The following is a 17,158-nucleotide window of genomic DNA, read 5'->3' on the forward strand; positions in this document are numbered from 1 at the left end:
CATAAACATGAAAGCAATGATGATGCAATTCTTGATGTTGGAGTCCATTAATGTAAAAAGTAGCCCTCTTTGCTAAGATTAGACGGTGAAAAAGTAGATAGCAAATTTTACCTAATATTGATACCCATCATCATTGATTTTATCAATCCTATAGCAACCATATAAATAATAATGTTAATGTTATTTTAAGTGATTTTTTTTTCAAGAATCAAACTTAAAGTAGCAACCTTATTGATATATGAATTGACACCTCCATCAAGCTCTAAATATATATATAAACCTATATATGAAAGTCATGTTAAAGAGAAGGGACAAATCATCACTTCAAACTCTCGAAAATGGTGCATATTTGCCTTTTTCTATACCTTTGAACATGTCACTATTAGAGATATTTTAGACTTTTTCTATACGAATTAATTGAATTTTCTATTCTCCATGTTAAAGAGGATAGTCTACTCATTTTCACAATGTTTATCGTTGAATTGAACTAGTTCTCGTTATTGAATGGTAACCTTTTTTTTCAAATCCTTTATTGAAGCTGTAGAAAACTAATAAGTGTGGTTCATAATCCAGATTACTTTACGACTTTAAGATTTTTGTTGGCTAAGAAGATTATATTGTAAGTACTTTTACTCTATCTGATTTTAGTGATTTTACATTTAAACTCAGTTAGACTCTTTTAAATTCACTTACAAATCAATTTCAAACATGACTTTAATCAATTATTATTTTTGGTATTGAAAAAAAAGTAATGAATACCTATTTTCTTAGTGTAATTTTGATTTTTTTCAAATCAATTCAAAGTATGATTTCAAACACATTACTTTTGAAGGTAGATGATATTTCTTCGGACCGAATGACGAATTTTTGTACTCTTTTTTGATTTAAGTAGTTCTTTAAGCAATGCTCTTTACTTTGTTAATTAATCATCATATTGCAATGTAGTATGTGACTTGTAGCGATCTCATTATTTTTAGAATTTGGGCCATTTGACATATCTTTGATACAATAATCTCAACTTGTCACCACCCTTTACCTTAGTATGTGATTTGCTTGGCTCAAGTCTCCGGTCTCCTCCAATATTTGCGTTCTTCAACGAAATCTGAGGAGCCAGATCACGGCATGGTGTAGCAGTGTTGAAGAAGATGGCGATCAAGAAGTTAGCAAGAATTTTGATGAAATCTCGGGACCACGATGTGTCTCTTCCCACTCGGGATGATCCATCCTTTGATGATTCTCGTCCTATCGATTCCCAAGGTAGTCAATCCTCTCTCAAGTTCTTTCCCTCACGTTTTGTTAAAACCCTAATTTGGTGTTCGATTTTTACAGTTCAAGAGGAGATGGTTCGTTCGTTGGAAAGGGCAAACGATCAACAGAGTGTTCTATGGAGGGTATTGTTCATTTCTGTGATTTTTATTTTATTTCTTAAGAAAAATTAGGGGTTCTCATGTCTGATTGTTTTTCTCTCTGTCCGATGTTCGTCAGACTGTGTTTGCGGTTTTTCTTTTTGCTATGCGGGTTTTCTTCTATACTCAATCCGTCAGCAGATTTCTTCTCCATGGGAATTGGTATGTCAATTTAGCTGAGAATTTTTTTAAGCCGATATCATGAAATGATGAAATTTCAAATTCTTCGAAGATTTAACTCCAATTTCATTGTTTTGCTTCTATATGGTGTTAGTTAAGGACTCGGTACTTGTAAAGGATGCATTGAGTTGATGCTCTTGGCAACTTTTCATAGTTTATTTCCCTTCTGCAGCGTTATCATGCTTACTTCATGGAGGATGTTGATTCATGGATGATTATAGCTGCAGGTTGCTTTCTTACAAATTTCTCCATTAGTTTCAATTCATTAATTGCATCATTGATTCTCACTCCTTCAAATTGTTTCAATCGTTAAACACAATTTTATGGCGAAGTTCATTCTTTATTTTTGATAGACCACAACGACCAAGTTTCATTTCCTTGCTATATTGATGACGATAAATGCTTCAGATCTATTTTTCCTGCAAATGTTGGAAGTTCGTAGGAAATGTTGTCACAATTTCTTCAAGTTATGCCATCACACCATTTTTGGGATCTTGCTAATGTCAACAATTGAAAATTCTACAGATTGGGTTGCTATTTTAGCTTGTACATTTTCAATCATTGGGATTGTGAGCAAGTCAAGTCACCACCGGCGATGGCTTTGGTGCTCATTCTTTATTGGCATCCTACTCTCAGTTTTCTGGTTTTATTTCATGATGAGGTACGGTAACAGAATTCATAATCATCTTATCAAAGTTATGCTCCTAACTGAAGATGTATAAAGTATGACTTTTCACTTGTCACTTGTTAGATGCAAATACTTCGTTTTGGTTGTCTTACTCTTTCTCTAATAGCAATTACTAAAGTGGATACATGTTAGTAAGTGAGGAGAGGGGGTAGTTACGTGAGAAAAGCATGCTTGTATGCGGTTTGGGGCCAAGAAATATTGTTAGTTAGAAAGGGGTATGGAGAGTATACTTAAGGGTGTTTGCTTGCTTTGGCAAGGTATAGCAACCAATACACACGTCTCCGGTCTCTCTTCTGACAAGATGAGATTTTCATTGCTGAAATATACATAAAACAGGACAGTAACCTGTTTTCAACCAAGCAAGCCGATTGAGTTACTAACTTACAAGAGGCTATCCCTCTTGTAGTAATTGGGAGAGAGAGATAGTATAACCAAAGTGTAAGTGCTTATAAACGACATAAGATAGTTGCAAGGTACTTGGATCCTTCCAATCTCGATTGCACTCATGCCCTACTCACTCTCCATAGATATTGCGTATCTTATCCATTCACCTCCCTCTCTATTTATTGCCAACAAATATGATAAACTCTCTAGCTGATCACTAATATACCCTTAATACTCTAGCAATACCCTAGTATTGTTCCTATCATAACGCACAAGGGATAGCAACAAAAGAGTCCATGTCATCTCTTGGTGATGCTTGTTGGTTGCCTCTTTATAAGGATGATGATCAATGAATTTTCACTATGTAATCATGCCATTTTGATTGCAGTTTGCCTAAGTTTCGATGGGATGTTATCTGGCTTCCTTTGGGTCCTCTCAGGTAGTTTCTGGAAAATGATAAATGATTAATTATATGACTCTGAATTGTACTTTGGAACTCATTGTGTGTTCATACGATTCAATTTATTTGCAGTGGGGCTGGAATCTGTTTGTATGTAGATCATTTGCTAGCCGAATCCTCTGAGGAAATACGAAAGCTTAGAGGCTATATGTATTCTTATAAAGCTAACTGAAAACTGAATGAAGGAACCTATTATAATTTTGTATTTTATCTTTTGATCTTTCTTACTACTTAGTGTAACGTTAAAAGTCCCATGAAGTAGAATCTGATTAGCCAGTTTTTCCTTTTTCCTCTTTCATTTCACTTTTTGTTTAAAACTTGATTGTTTTGGGTTTGACGAGACGTTAGATCAAGATGTTACCATTTTTATTTTTCAAATCTTATACTAAACTAAAAACTTAATCCAGTTCATCTCTGGAGAAGCGAATAAAATAATTTTATAAATGGGAAAATTTGATCTGTTATAGGTTTAGTGTTTTAAAATGTTAAAATGTTAAAATCAAAGGTTTGAGTTTTATTCTAATTCAATTCCTTCTATTCCAATTCATTTTGGAGAATAAATGCCAAAAAGGTAATTTTTTTCCCAGAATAAAATTACAGTTGGCGGCTTCTTGAAGGAATTTTTTTTGACCTCAAGAAACTCAAGTTTTATAATGATTTGCTATCAATGCTTGATCCTAAAGTTCATATTTATAGGTCAAGTGAGCTTAGTCATTAAAAAGATGTGAAAAGTTGAGGAATGAAAGGTAAAAATTAGTGTCGCCACGAACAGAAACAGAAGAAACTCTAAAGTTAAAAAACATTGCAAGTTCTATTATAACTAACAAAAAGCTGCTTCAGCTAAGATTTCAAAGTAAAATAAACAAAGCGCACCAAAGCAAGGACAATGAAGAATAACTCTTGACTCAAACAAGTCTTGTACCAAAAATTTTTACTAAAAGTTGGAAATAACAGATAACAAGGCAAATGGGTGTGTGTGATAGATCAATCTTCTTCATCATCGATGACCTTAGTGCCTAATCCTTTCAAACCTTCTGCTGGAATTTCTGCTACGGTTACGAGAGAATACAGTTCTTCCTTTGCATCTTCATCATCGTTCCTCTTGCGTGCAATTCGAACTCTAATTCTCCTTGGAACACTTCGAATTCCTCTGCTCCAAATATGCTTGTTCAGTTTCACGTCCACTCTGACATCCTTAGTTCCCATTGCTTTCTCAGCAAACTTCCTTATCTCTTTGATGGCCTTGGGAGCCTTCTTCTTGAAGGTACTATAATTTAGAAGTAGAGTAGAACATGAGATCTAGAATTGTTACAGTAATAGAATCCTCTAAATGAATCCACAATTTAACCTTGGATCTAAGATCTACCGATACAATGAGAGGGAAAACCTATAAAAGACTAGAGATTACTCATGAAAAACGTGTGCGTTGAAATGAAAAACAGCACATACACCATAACCAGCCCGTTGAAAGAAAACGCAATTTCCATTGAGAAATACAGAAAATCATAGAAAAAAAACAGCACATACAAACTACTTTTTTTATATAGAAAACACAACTATCATTGAGAAAATTGAAAGAACTCGAGGGAATAAAAAAAACCCACAAAACAAACCCTCAAAGAAACAGGATCGGACTGACTAAGATTTTGCCTAAAGAATGGTTAAAAGGCATTCAAAATCGAACCCAAAAGAGACATAAAACTTCACCAAGGACCAAACAACACTAAGGTCCCCCTCCACAAACATCTAACACCTCTTTTATTTCTCTTTCCATAAAACAACCCCGCTTCCTAAAATATTAAGACCTACACGATAGACTCTAATGTTTAATCTTCTTATCGAAACCAAGTGAAATATTACAAATGCCTATGATGAACAGTAAAATTACTCCAAAATTTGCTTTCATAACTCTTCTTGAACTCTCCAACAACACACTCCACAGAAACATTTAACAGCCAGCTTATTCTAGTTTCTACTATCCTTTGTTCAGTTTCATGTCTTAAAAATCCCTGATGAAAGTCATCTTTTGTCCCCAAGTTCAGATCTTATACAAATGTCACAATTAGCATATCGGTTGTGACCGACCAGGCCAGTTCCCAAATTCTTAATCTATAACCAAACCCATGAACAAAACTAACATCTCATCACAAAGATATCAGTTTCAAAGCATAAAAACTGAAAACATCTCGCCAAATATATTGAAAAAAACATAAAAAAAGTACAGCATGTTAATTTAATTAAGCGGAAAAAGGCATCAGTTCATGAAGATGAATGAGATGGTACCAGCCATGCAAACGCTTGTGTAGATTGATGGTGTACTCTCTGCTAACCACCTCCTCCTTCCTTCCCTTCGTTTTCTCAACCATATCTGCAGTCGGCTTCTTCGATTAAACTGCAACAAGTTGATGAAAATCAGAAACAATGAAAACAAAGTAGTAACCAATAAAATCAGTTTCATAGAAAAACGAACAATGTCGGAGGAAACAAATTGTTGGAGAAAAGAAATCGAAAAATGGGAGATCGAGAGGAAGCTTACGAGGGTTAGAAGCGATGAAGCAGGCGTTGAGTGAAGATGAGAAGCCACGGAAACCCTAATTTCCCCTCCTTTATGAATGTGTTGTCCATTGGGCTTGATGTAGTGGGTGCGGCCCATAAAGAAGAATAAGCCCATTTATCTTTGTAAAATAATAATTGTTTTTTTATTAAAAATTTGTGGTGCTTTTTACAATTGGTTGCTATGATTTCTATATTTTGAATAGAAATATTGAATTGCTGGAAAAAAAAATAATATATATTATATATAGTACTAAAATTATTGTAAATGAAAAAATAGTAAAAAATATTTACTAGCAAAAATTTCAGATTCTACTTATCAAATTTGATAGATTTGAAATTCTTCATTTTAGCCCTAATTTCTTTTATTACTAACATTTTCTTCTTCTCTAGGACACAAATGTCATTTTAGTTTATTGACAATGTCTAAAAGAAATTGAGGAGAGCGAGATTTTTATTTTTCTATATAATCATAAAACCATTGCATGTTTTTGCTATAAAACTATGTTGGTTCTAAGGCGTCATTTTTTAAAATCTAAAGAGAAGAAAAGGTCTATTTTAAAAAACTTCAAAGAATAAACGCACCTAATTCAAAACTTTGAAACTAAAACCAACTTTTGTCGTTTATTTTTAACCCTTACACCTCTTTATTGAACTTGGGAGTGGACCTAACAAGTAACAAGAGAACAAGAGATTTAGAATTTTCATTTAAATCATTCTGCACCTATCTAGTAAAATGTAAAAGTAAGCTTCACATTAATTAAAATGGACGCCATACCTCAAGTCGGAAGTTTGATACACATTCCTAAATTATTGTACAAAAAAATTGCTCAAATATCCAAAATCACAAAGTACAGATGAAAACCACTCGACCTAAGTAATTTGTGTGTATTTATAGATCAATACAGATTCTTCTCGTAGTTCTTAGAACTGACGCGGTTACCTCTTTCATGAGTATACTCCACCTGAAGGACTAATATTTGTACATAGAACAGCTCAATTGCTAGCAAGCAATTCATCCACCACTCACCTTAACCTGAAGTTTTCATTAGGGAATACAACATTTGGGTTCCTTACAAGTGGATTTAATGCAGAAAAGGCTTTCCATTTAGACCCAGATGAGATGCTCCACAAGGAATCTTTGTCTTTATCCCAGGAGGTTGCACCTTCGTTGGTTCGGGAGCCGATGACTTTGGAGCAGCCTTTGTCTTCACAAACGGATTTTTCTTGCTCTTTCCCATGCCGTTGGCGACCAACCATCGTGAACCAGATTTCTGTTGGTTGGATGTTGAGGTACCCCAGAGTTTCTTATTGGGCTCAGTTTTGATACCCGAGAGATGAACTTCTGTGATTCTGAACTGAGGAATGCTTTGTTGTTGTTCAGAAGCTTTCTCCTCCGGTTCTTCCTTTATCTCTACTCTTGCAATGATCTCGTCATCGTCATCATAATAGTTGTTTCGTATCTCCGAGACTGTGTTGTATATTTTGGGTTTTGGTGGGATGAACACTCTCTCCACTTGGATAAGAGAAAGCATTGGGGCACCAACTGGTTCATAATTTCTCAGCGGATCACGAAGTTGCACCATGAGTGCCACTGTGAAGTTGTTACCCAGTAAACCACACTTTCGGCTAGAACTCTTTCCTCGCCTTCGGTCTCCCTTTGTGCCACCACGAATGAAGTCTAAGGAATTAGCATGATGAGCAGCGAGTACTTTAGAAGTATGTTCACTGATAATTTCTTCATCATCAAGTTCACCAGAATCCAATCTCAACCATTCATCAAGAGAGAGAGAAAGACCCATTAATCCATCAACATCATCACCATTGTCTTTTACATCCAACAATTGCAATCCAGCAGTTCCCTCCAGTCCAAGCGACCCACTAATGTCAATTCCCTTGCCCTGAAGAGCTGAAAATTCTCCTATAGACTGTGCACTGATGTTAGAAGGTGCCTCGTCCTCAGACATTCCTGACTGTATCCTCAGCCCTTCCATTGAAAGAGCTTCAATCTTGTCCAAGGCTAGAGGAGCAACATCTTCTAAGGATACATATTCCGTCTCAGGCTCACCACGCATACAGTTTTTACCATACGTTTCATGCCTAGAACCAGATGATCTGCCCGTGGAAGTTTTTCGTCTATCAAATGGATCTTGCTCAAACACCGGTTCACTCTGAGGTGCACATTGCCTGTTCCAATGTAGAGAAATAACATGTAATTAAACAAGATAATAAAGAATCTCCCATAGGGAGAGAGGGGTGGGGGAGTTGTTGAAAAATGAGACCACAAACCTCTCAGAACCCTCCAAAGTAGTAATAGCTTCCCACGCTAGCCTGTTGCATTGTTTTCCCAGTTATATCTTCCAAAGGCATTAACTTATTTGCTTGCATAGAAAGTTTCTCAATTCCAACTGAGGCCAGACGGGGTAGTATTTCCATTACACACGAACCCATTTCGGCAGGTACTACCACGGGGGTAGAAACCTGCATAATCAGGTTCCCACCGCTCTTAGCATTCTGGAAAATTGCAGGATTCATAGATCGCAAAAAACCTCCATTCTTTGTCTGGATAAATGAACCCAGTCCTTCTCCAAGAGGAGGCAATTCAAATGGGTCTTCAGAAGGCATATCAACTGGACTTCCAAACCCATGAGAGCTGCTTGATGGCGACTGTTGAAAGGCTTCCTCATTCAAGCCCCACTCGTGCATCAAAAACCTCTGTCTCCAAATCTTCCAACATCTTTGCCTTCATTTTACTCCTCATTGCTTCATCATCTATGAAGCACCTGCCTTCATTATCACTGACAGTCGACGGCATATCAAAAGCTGTATCAGCTATGTCTCCAAACTCAGAACTTGCATTAAAATCATAATCATATGCTGGATAACTTTCATCTTCATCATCAAAATTGAACAAAGAATAACCACCTGCTACAGCTTCTTCCTCAAATTGTCGTAATAGCTGCTCTCTTGGAGACTCTGGCTCACTTCCAGAACACAAACCAAATGGACTTTGCTCAAGCCCCAACATACGTAAGAAATCACTTTCCAAATATTCATCATCTAAATCAAGGGGGATCCCTTTACTTTCCAAAAATTCATCATCTAAATCAAGGGACATGCCCTCTCCAGTTGGTTCATCACTTGACTTAAATTTTAAGTTCAAATGCTCTTCCTCGGGAGACTCCATTGCTGCCGTCTCCAGTTCACACACACAACTCAAAGCTGACTCCAATTCCTTCAGGATGGATTCTTTGGTATAAATATCATCGTCATTGGAAGAACTATCACATGCAGCAACCCTGCTATCCTCTTCATGAGCCATCGATGATACATTGTCAATTGCAGAATGTCCAACTGCAGAGGAATCAACATCTTTTACATCAATTTTCTCCACCTGTTCCTCAGAAGACACTTCAACCCCTACTTCAATTTTCTCCACCTGTTCCTCAGAAGACATTTCAATCCCTCGTTCAATGAATGAGAACTCAGTTCCACAATCAACATCAGCATTTTCTTTCTCAGGGGCAGAAAGGTAAGAATCAGATTTCATTGGATGAGAATCTTCAATGCATCCATTGAGCTCAGGGTTGCTGTTCTCTGAAGCATCCAATTTACCATCATCAAATTTTTTGTATAATAGATCTACCGACTTGGCAAGTTCTAACTGAGGTACTGGCAGAACTTCATGAAGATCCTTTATATCATCTACTGTCTGGGATGATTCAAGAGAATTATAGTTCATCCTTCCAGGAATACTCTCAGTATTCCGTATTCTGCTTCTACTACCAGATTCACCAACCACCATCTCGGATTTCTCGATACCATACTTATTCTGCTTCCCCTTTAAGGAATCACCGATATGATTTCCAGGGCAGGTAAATTATCACCTACTACTGTGTATCCAAAACTAACATTCATTGTGGCACCTTTAGCCCTACCAGATAATTTAAAGCTAGTAGCCCACTTTCCAGAGCTTTTTTCTTCTTCTAACTCCTCCAATGTTAGGGGAAGAAACCTCGTGAGATCAACCCGATGCTTCCCCAAATCAACCTCTGAAGCACCATATAAGGAAGCATAGAGTAAAAAATGCTTGGCCTCATACTTTGCAGAATGATGAGGTCCATTTCCACTACCATGTACTGTACAAGTACAGTTCAACACCTCTTCAAATTCTACCTTGCCCCTTATGATCTTCTTAGGGTTAGTTACCAATAAACCATCCCGCCTCTTCCAGAATACACTTAGACTAAAATCGTCCAAATCAGAAGGTAACCCCTCAATCAAGTGAACTTGGAGAGAGAAACAACAATTAAACCTGCGGTTTCGAACATGGGAGAACGGCTTTAAAGACTTCCAACTCCATATAGATTTCTTTTCCTTGCGTGTTGGATCTTCATTACTGCTTTTTGGCTTCAACTTGGATCGGGCAAATTGGTTTTACCCGTATATCTTTGTCGATTATTGGCTACAGGATTTGAATTCTTAGATAAATGTTTGTTCAGATAAAGTGCTTTGTTTATGGTCTCTATCTCATTCAACAACTTCTCACTGCCAGAGCGACTCCCAATCTTCTTTGAATCAATTCTCGACAACATCGTCTCTCATCAAGAGCTCTGAAATTAAATTAGAACAATATAAACAAGTAATTAAAAAGTAACTCACACGTCACAGATACATCCAATTCAATCGATCTCCTTAATTCAAACCATACAAATAAAACATCTCTCATACAATTCAACAAACAATTTACATGCCTCCCCATAAACCACCTCTAGATGTATAAAATTCATTTCATCATAGTGCATAAGTAAAACCCCAATGAACAAACCTTTACCAGGTTCAAGCTGGCCGGAAAATTATACTGGTCAACCAAACGATGAAGGAACCCAGAACTACCAAACCAAAATCACAACCTCTGAATTTGATAAGTAATGTTGAATATCTTTTGTTCCCAAGCTCTAATATTACACAAACTTCAATCTGTCGTATCAAAGGAAGATAAATAAGCCGCAAATGGCATCAGTTCATAAAGAGAAATGAGTAAAAAAGTATGAACGAGATAATACCAGCCATGCAAACACTTAAAGTAGATTGATTGTGAACTCTACTAACCACCTTCTCCTCCTTTCCCTTAATTTCTCAACCAATCCCCAGTCGACTTTTTTAATTACACCAGCAACCAGTAAATACAAATCCGGTACAGAAGCAACAATGTCAGAGCAAATCAATCTCAATCCGTTGGAGCAAAGAAATCAAAACTTCAGATAGCCTAAAAAAAACCGTAGATCGGGATGAACTTACAAGGGGGGAAGAGAAGATAAAGAGTTACAACAAACAGAAGGTCGAAAAAACAAGAATTTCTGCACCGTACAAGAAATATGAATTTGAAATTTGAAATTTGAATATGATGAAGAAATGGGGAAAGTGAGGAAGAAGAGTAGAAAGGTATGGACGAAACCCTAGAGAAGACGCGATGGTGGTGGCATCGCGTTTATTCTCTCTATCAATTTTCTTCGTTCCTTTCTTCCCCCAATTTGAATTGCCGCTCCCCATCTCCTTTTATTATTCTTTTCAATCAAAGTTATTTTTTTAAAAAAACAAAAGTTTTCTTTTCAATAAGCGACATTATTTCTCGTTTATTTCCATTTTCTACCTCTCAATTTTCCATATTCTCATTTGTTGTCAACTGAATTTAATTTTATTCTAAAAAAAATTTAAAATTTAATTTCTACATTTAAATATTTTTTTATGAGATTATATTGTGTTAAATGCTATATAATATACTCTAATTGTATATTATCACGTCACTATTTTATAATAAATATATGTAAATATATGTAGTACTCTCAATATATAGTAGTTTATTATGATTTATTGTAATTACTATATATTTTATAATTATTTTTATTCAATTTACTATATTAAAAAACAATATAAATAGTTTACCTTTCTAATATTTTGTTTTTCTTTTATATATTTTTTATAATTTATTTTATATAAAAATGTTGATTAATTATATATGTTATATTTCATGACATATAAGATTAAAAAAAGAGTGTGAATTCAAAATTTAGTAAAGTTTATGTTAAATAAATATTGGAGCATGTTTTAACAAATAACTTTACCTTTAATTTAATTTCAAAGCATAATAGAGATGAACAAACTCCTTTCTTGATTCCTTGTTTAGATAAGGGAAAATATGAAAAAAATTTAAGATCTAAGAACAATTTTGAAATCATGTTAAAGTCGCAACTGCGTGAGTAACTTTATCAGTGATGAGAGTGATAAATAGATACAATGTTAATATAGAGGAGATTAGCAAAAGACTATTTGTTTTTTAATGCTACATTTTCTAGGTGCTTGAATCAATTTGAAATTCTTTAACTTTAGCTCTTTGAGCAACTTGATTTGTTATATATGTCAAAATGAGCATACCTCAATAGCATAATAATCAATTTTTTAAGCATTTCCAAAATAAAAGAATCGAGTAACATATATATATATAACTTTCAGATGATATTATGAATCTACAAATCTTTGTTAGAATGCCAACACATTTTAGGAACTCATCTCATTCTAACTAATCTATAACTTTCTTTTTCTACTTACTACTATTTAAAGTAAACTAATGCATTGATTACAAGTCAATGAAATAATTGATGGGTCTAATCTTAATAATGTGATTACCTTCCTATGACTTATCTAATTAAAAAATACTATTAATGAAAAATTCAAATTGTATAGTATATAAGTTTATCGAACTAATATTGTGAAATACATAAGATTAAACTAAAGACAACCTTATGCTCCAAATTTAGATAAAAGTATTATACAAATTCTCAATTAGTATGGTTAAGTAATGCCAAACACGATAGACATGTACAATTGTCTGTTTTCATTAACAAAATTAGTTTGGGATTAACTTGTATTATACAATTTTTTTATGATGAAAAATAGTAAAAGTAGTAGTAATTCAAATTGTCACATCTCACACATTTATATACTCGAAGAAGAAAGAGGCAAACCTTCTCTATGCATATGACTTAGTCTTGCATTTTAATTTTAAACCTTCGGTGTTGAATTTCATTTCATACTTCTTAGTTATGATATTGCAAAGGATTTTAATGCAATCTCAAAATGTTGAAAAATGCATTAAAATATCGAGTTAGATTGATCAAAACATGATTTCAGATGGAAAAGAGACGATGATAGAACGAAGTCGAAAAAGAGAGACGAAACTACATTTTGGTTGTGGATGTATTTATTCAACATTGCTTCCCCAATATGTTTGGGTCATCCATAGTCTACAATTATCTTCTTGCCTTCTATCTTTTCCGGTATACAAACCCTGTGGAAAAGATATTTGAACACTAAGCTTGTTAGAGCAAGAGCTAAAATCAGCACCACCGCTTTGCTGGTTCATGTCCAATTGTTTCGAACTCTCATTTCTTTCCAGATTTGAAGAAGGTTTTATCTTTTAATTTTCATCGCTCAAGGTTTTCAAGCTCCACAGACAAAGAAATGGTTGTCTTGCAATTCCACCATTCCATTTTCTTGCCAATTCGTCTTCCCATCACAACAATTGGCGCTAAAATTTCCCTCCCAACCAACCATTTATTGCCCCATACACCCTCTCTAAACCCCTTCACCGGAATTTTCTATCCAGAGCTACCCGCGACCAAAAATCGGAAATTTACAACATCCCCTCCACTGAAATCGAGGTGGTGGATGAAGAAGGTGAAGATTATGATGATGGGGACGACAGATTTTGGAGTGAGAGTGGATTTAGAGGAAGAGAAGGAGAAAAGGACTATGATCGAGACCCTGAATTCGCTGAAATTATAGGAACTAGTCTTGATGATCCAGATAAAGCTCGGTCCAAAGTAAAACTTTCTTATCTCTTCCTCGTCAATCGCTTTTTCATGTTTGTTTTTTCTATTATCCCATTGTGGGTTTATCAACGAAGTACTAAGTGGACATTTTATACTTCAACTTCTTGCTACTGTTTAATGGCAATAATCTCTTTTTGGGTCATTTGTTTGTTTTACGAGTGCAAATATGGTGGCTTAAGTTGAAATGTCTAGATAAACATGTATTGTTGCTTATTAGAAGCGTTCTTGTTTTTGGCTTTTGGTGTTTAACTTGTAAGAGGTACATACTGCAGATGGAAGAGAGGCTGAGGAAGAAAAGAAACAAGATACTTCAGCCAAAGACGGGATCAGCTGTTCCAGTAAAAGTTACATTCAACAAGTAGGATTAGTTTTACCACTTGAATAGATGGATTGTCAATCTTTTCATTTTATTGAATTAACCATGCTCTTGCTTTTCCACCTAACATTTATTTAGGATTTCAATCATTTTTTAAACAAAAATGTTTCAATATGTTCCATTTTACTATGAGAATAAATCCTTAAACTTCTGGTCCTGAAGTATCTAGCTTGGAAAAAACGACTTGGGATGTGTTGCTTAAATCATTGATCCGGTACTAGATGTAGCTTTTCTCCAGGAAAAAAGGCCAAATATTTACTTTGATAGTAAAAGGTCAAGATATTGACAGTCAAGTAATTAATGTGACTTGTAATCTATATGGATGAATGCATTTGATTTGACTATGTCTGAGGCAGTAGAACAGAGAACCCCAATGTGTGGACTATCTATACAGCCACAATTTCATAAATGCATATTGTTTCTTCTTGGTTTCCACTAGAGTAGGGAGCTAAATTCTAATTTAGGAAGAATTTCCGTAGCCAACAAGCATATAACTTGTGTGTAGCGATTGCACTACGAATAGTTTTGGTATAGTTCTGATAACTGAGAATTTTATTGCTTCTTATATGCTGAAGCCTGAGTATATGAACCGTTAGAATACAAGCATATTTCCTAGTTATATTCCTATGTACTTAGTATCCATTCTCTCCTTAATCTCTAAAACATATTCAGTTGAGAATAAAAAAACTTATTACTTTTTTGCGTGTCTTTTCTTTCTTCTATATAATTTATGTGAATTATCTGTTGAAGATGTATCTTCTGGCTTAATTATGCATTGAATTCTCCCCATTCCGTTACATATATTCTCTCTTTAGTTTGGAATTGGACATATGAGTTCTCAATGTTTCTTCCAGATTCGATTTCTCAAACTCGTATATATGGTTTGAATTCTACAACACTCCACTGGCAAAAGATATCACCTTAATTTGTGATGTAAGTTTTTGTTTCTGTTATCTTAGCTTCTGCCTAAAAAACTTCAATGAATTAGATCTATTATCTTTGTTCACAGACCATAAGGTCATGGCACATCATTGGACGTCTTGGTGGATGCAATTCCATGAATATGCAGGTAAACTTCAATTTCACTCACGTTGTTATAGGATTGCATGATTTTGTTTGGAAAATTAGCCTTCAGCAAATTTTATGAATCATATTTGCTGTCGATGATCATTTAAGTTAATCTTTACAGCTGTCTCAATCTCCTTTGGATAAACGGCCAAGTTATGATGCTATTCAGGGAGCTAATGTTAATCCAACCACATTTTATAACATTGGGGATTTTGAGGTTCAAGACAACTTGGCTCGCATATGGTAATATCTCTCAATCTAATTTTCTGGATGTTGCTGTCATTTTCACAACATTTACGGAGGTGTTCGTGATACCAGGAAAGAGCTTAAGATGTCAGCGTTCACTTTTTTTTCTCATTTATCTATTTTACTTTATGCACAGGGTTGATATTGGGACCAGCGAACCTTTGCTACTAGATGTTTTGATAAATGCATTAATCCAGATAAGCTCTGAGTAAGTTCCTACTACACTTCTTACCAATGTTTTCTTGCCCTAATTTAATTTCCATTAAAGTAGTTTTGCTTATCTGCTGTCTGTGAAGTGTGTAATCGAATCACTAGATTTTTGCCCTTTTAGAGCATGTTGGAGAGTGATCGTGAAATTGTTAAAATTACTTTTGTCATAGTTCTAATCACTTCGAATCACACCAGTAACCAGTAAAAGTAATTTAATATTTAATTTTACATTTACAAATGCAATTTTCATGTCATCAAAAGTAGTTTTGAATGATTAAAAACATGTTTCAGAGTGTTTTTTAAAACAACAAAAGTAATTTTAACAATTTTAGAATCGCTCTTTTGGTTTGGTTTTGCATTTCTTCTAATGTCTATATGTTACTCATAATAATTTTATGTGCCTCATAATAGTTTATGGACATTGGGTTTAATATTTACTTTTCTAATGTCTATATGTTACTCATAATAGTTTTATGTGCCTCTAAAATTTTCACAAAACAGCTATGTTGGAATCAAACAATTAGTGTTTGGGGGATCTGAGTTTGAGAATTGGAAAGAGGATTTGACAACTGAAGATGCTGGTTACAGCACTCACAAGATATAGCAACTTCCTTCGAAGAAGAGACGTGGGGAAGATATTGTTGAAGGTAATAATACAATATGATGACTAAACTGATATTGTATTGAAATTTGTGCCTCTGTTTTTCAAGAATGGGAGTGGATCATCTCATTGTTAGCCAGTCTCTAGGGGAGTAGTAAGAAGGTTTTTTTTTTTTTTTTTGGTAGCAATTTTGTAGCAATGGACGAGAAAATCTGACCCAAATATTGTATATTATACATTTTAGTAAGGTTAATAGTATTCCAATCTTGGTTCACCATTTGTTCAGCAACTCATGAAGAGCACATACATCGTTTTTGCCTACCTCACTATGATTTGGAAACAAAAACCATGTTTTCAATAATGATATCTAAAATGTGAGTTATAGCCAAACAAAAATTCTCTACTATCCATGAGTTGTAGAACGAAGAACATGTTGGGAAATTCGAAGCCAAAACTCCTAGGCTCTATTTCTATTTCCTTTAACCCAAAAGAATTTCTATTTGATTGGTTAATGAGGGAAGCGGTGATTTAATTCATGAAGCAAATTTGGGTCCACTTCTCTTGTATTAACCCATGGAAGAACTATTTTAATAGGTTAATTTGGAGGCTTTGTGAATTCAACTTTAAAAAGAGAGAAGAAAAATTGCAGCACAAATGGTGTGTGTGCTGAGCTTTGCCGCCGCTGAAGAAGAAAAGGTAGAAGTGAGGTTCCTTTGAGCCGATGGAGAAGAAAAGGCCGAGACAATTGTGCTGAGAGCATTTGCCGGATGAGAAAAGGCACCAGACGGCGATCTGAGGAATTTAGTTCGCCACTAGTTTGAAGTCTCTCAGATTCCAGTGTATCATTTTTGTGTGGCAGTGGAGAGTTGGATTAAGTGTTTCTCTTATTCTTTATTTCAAGTTAGTACTTGAATTCAAATTCAAATAGTTCTCATTTGGGGAAGAAAGATTTGAAAGCGTGTTTTTCAATAGAACTTGCTGTTGCATAAGACTAAACATAGTCTAAGTTTGGGACGAACTAGTATATTTTTTGGTATGGTTCTACTCTTTTCCCTTTGCTTAATTATTACAATTTATGATCAATTATTTATTTG

General features: G+C 34.9%; 4 protein-coding genes across 6 annotated transcripts; 2 read left to right on the forward strand and 2 right to left on the reverse strand.

Annotated features, from left to right (window-relative positions):
• Positions 1-601: 601 nt before the first annotated feature.
• On the forward strand, positions 602-3,487 carry LOC101204679. Of its 2 annotated transcripts, XM_031880454.1 has the most exons (8): positions 602-619; positions 1,042-1,257; positions 1,330-1,391; positions 1,486-1,568; positions 1,759-1,813; positions 2,112-2,247; positions 3,047-3,097; positions 3,191-3,394. In XM_031880454.1, exons 3-8 carry the CDS (start codon positions 1,385-1,387, stop codon positions 3,288-3,290), a joined length of 432 nt encoding a protein of 143 aa, XP_031736314.1. In that variant the 5' UTR covers positions 602-619; positions 1,042-1,257; positions 1,330-1,384; the 3' UTR covers positions 3,291-3,394. The 2 variants fall into 2 exon arrangements, with proteins under 2 accessions (XP_031736314.1, XP_031736315.1); XM_031880455.1 differs by lacking the exon at positions 602-619 and having other exon boundaries at positions 884-1,257; positions 3,191-3,487.
• Positions 3,488-3,889: 402 nt separating this feature from the next.
• LOC101204919 (60S ribosomal protein L31) lies at positions 3,890-5,782 on the reverse strand. Of its 2 annotated transcripts, none has more exons than XM_004135642.3 (3): positions 5,655-5,782; positions 5,402-5,510; positions 3,890-4,385 (listed from the first exon to the last, which is right to left on the reverse strand). In XM_004135642.3, exons 2-3 carry the CDS (start codon positions 5,482-5,484, stop codon positions 4,103-4,105), a joined length of 366 nt encoding a protein of 121 aa, XP_004135690.1. In that variant the 5' UTR covers positions 5,485-5,510; positions 5,655-5,782; the 3' UTR covers positions 3,890-4,102. The 2 variants fall into 2 exon arrangements, with proteins under 2 accessions (XP_004135690.1, XP_031736303.1); XM_031880443.1 differs by having other exon boundaries at positions 5,589-5,666.
• An 889-nt stretch (positions 5,783-6,671) lies between these two features.
• LOC116403945 (protein PLASTID MOVEMENT IMPAIRED 1-RELATED 1-like) lies at positions 6,672-11,194 on the reverse strand. The gene is given in 8 exon segments (XM_031885897.1): positions 6,672-7,840; positions 7,961-8,001; positions 8,003-8,383; positions 8,385-9,535; positions 9,538-10,087; positions 10,141-10,284; positions 10,506-10,651; positions 10,738-11,194. Coding segments are annotated over 6 exon segments (3,333 nt in total). The 5' UTR covers positions 10,267-10,284; positions 10,506-10,651; positions 10,738-11,194; the 3' UTR covers positions 6,672-6,756.
• Positions 11,195-13,263: 2,069 nt separating this feature from the next.
• Positions 13,264-17,115, forward strand: LOC101205319 (the record flags this gene model as incomplete). Its single annotated transcript, XM_011661663.2, has 8 exons — positions 13,264-13,554; positions 13,836-13,921; positions 14,794-14,872; positions 14,949-15,008; positions 15,129-15,250; positions 15,390-15,461; positions 15,965-16,110; positions 16,659-17,115. Coding segments are annotated over 7 exons (813 nt in total), but the record flags the coding sequence as incomplete, so codon positions are not given.
• Between the last annotated feature and the right edge of the window lie 43 nt (positions 17,116-17,158).

The sequence above is a fragment of the Cucumis sativus genome, chromosome 1 (assembly GCF_000004075.3).
Source record: "Cucumis sativus cultivar 9930 chromosome 1, Cucumber_9930_V3, whole genome shotgun sequence".
Taxonomy (NCBI): domain Eukaryota; kingdom Viridiplantae; phylum Streptophyta; class Magnoliopsida; order Cucurbitales; family Cucurbitaceae; genus Cucumis; species Cucumis sativus.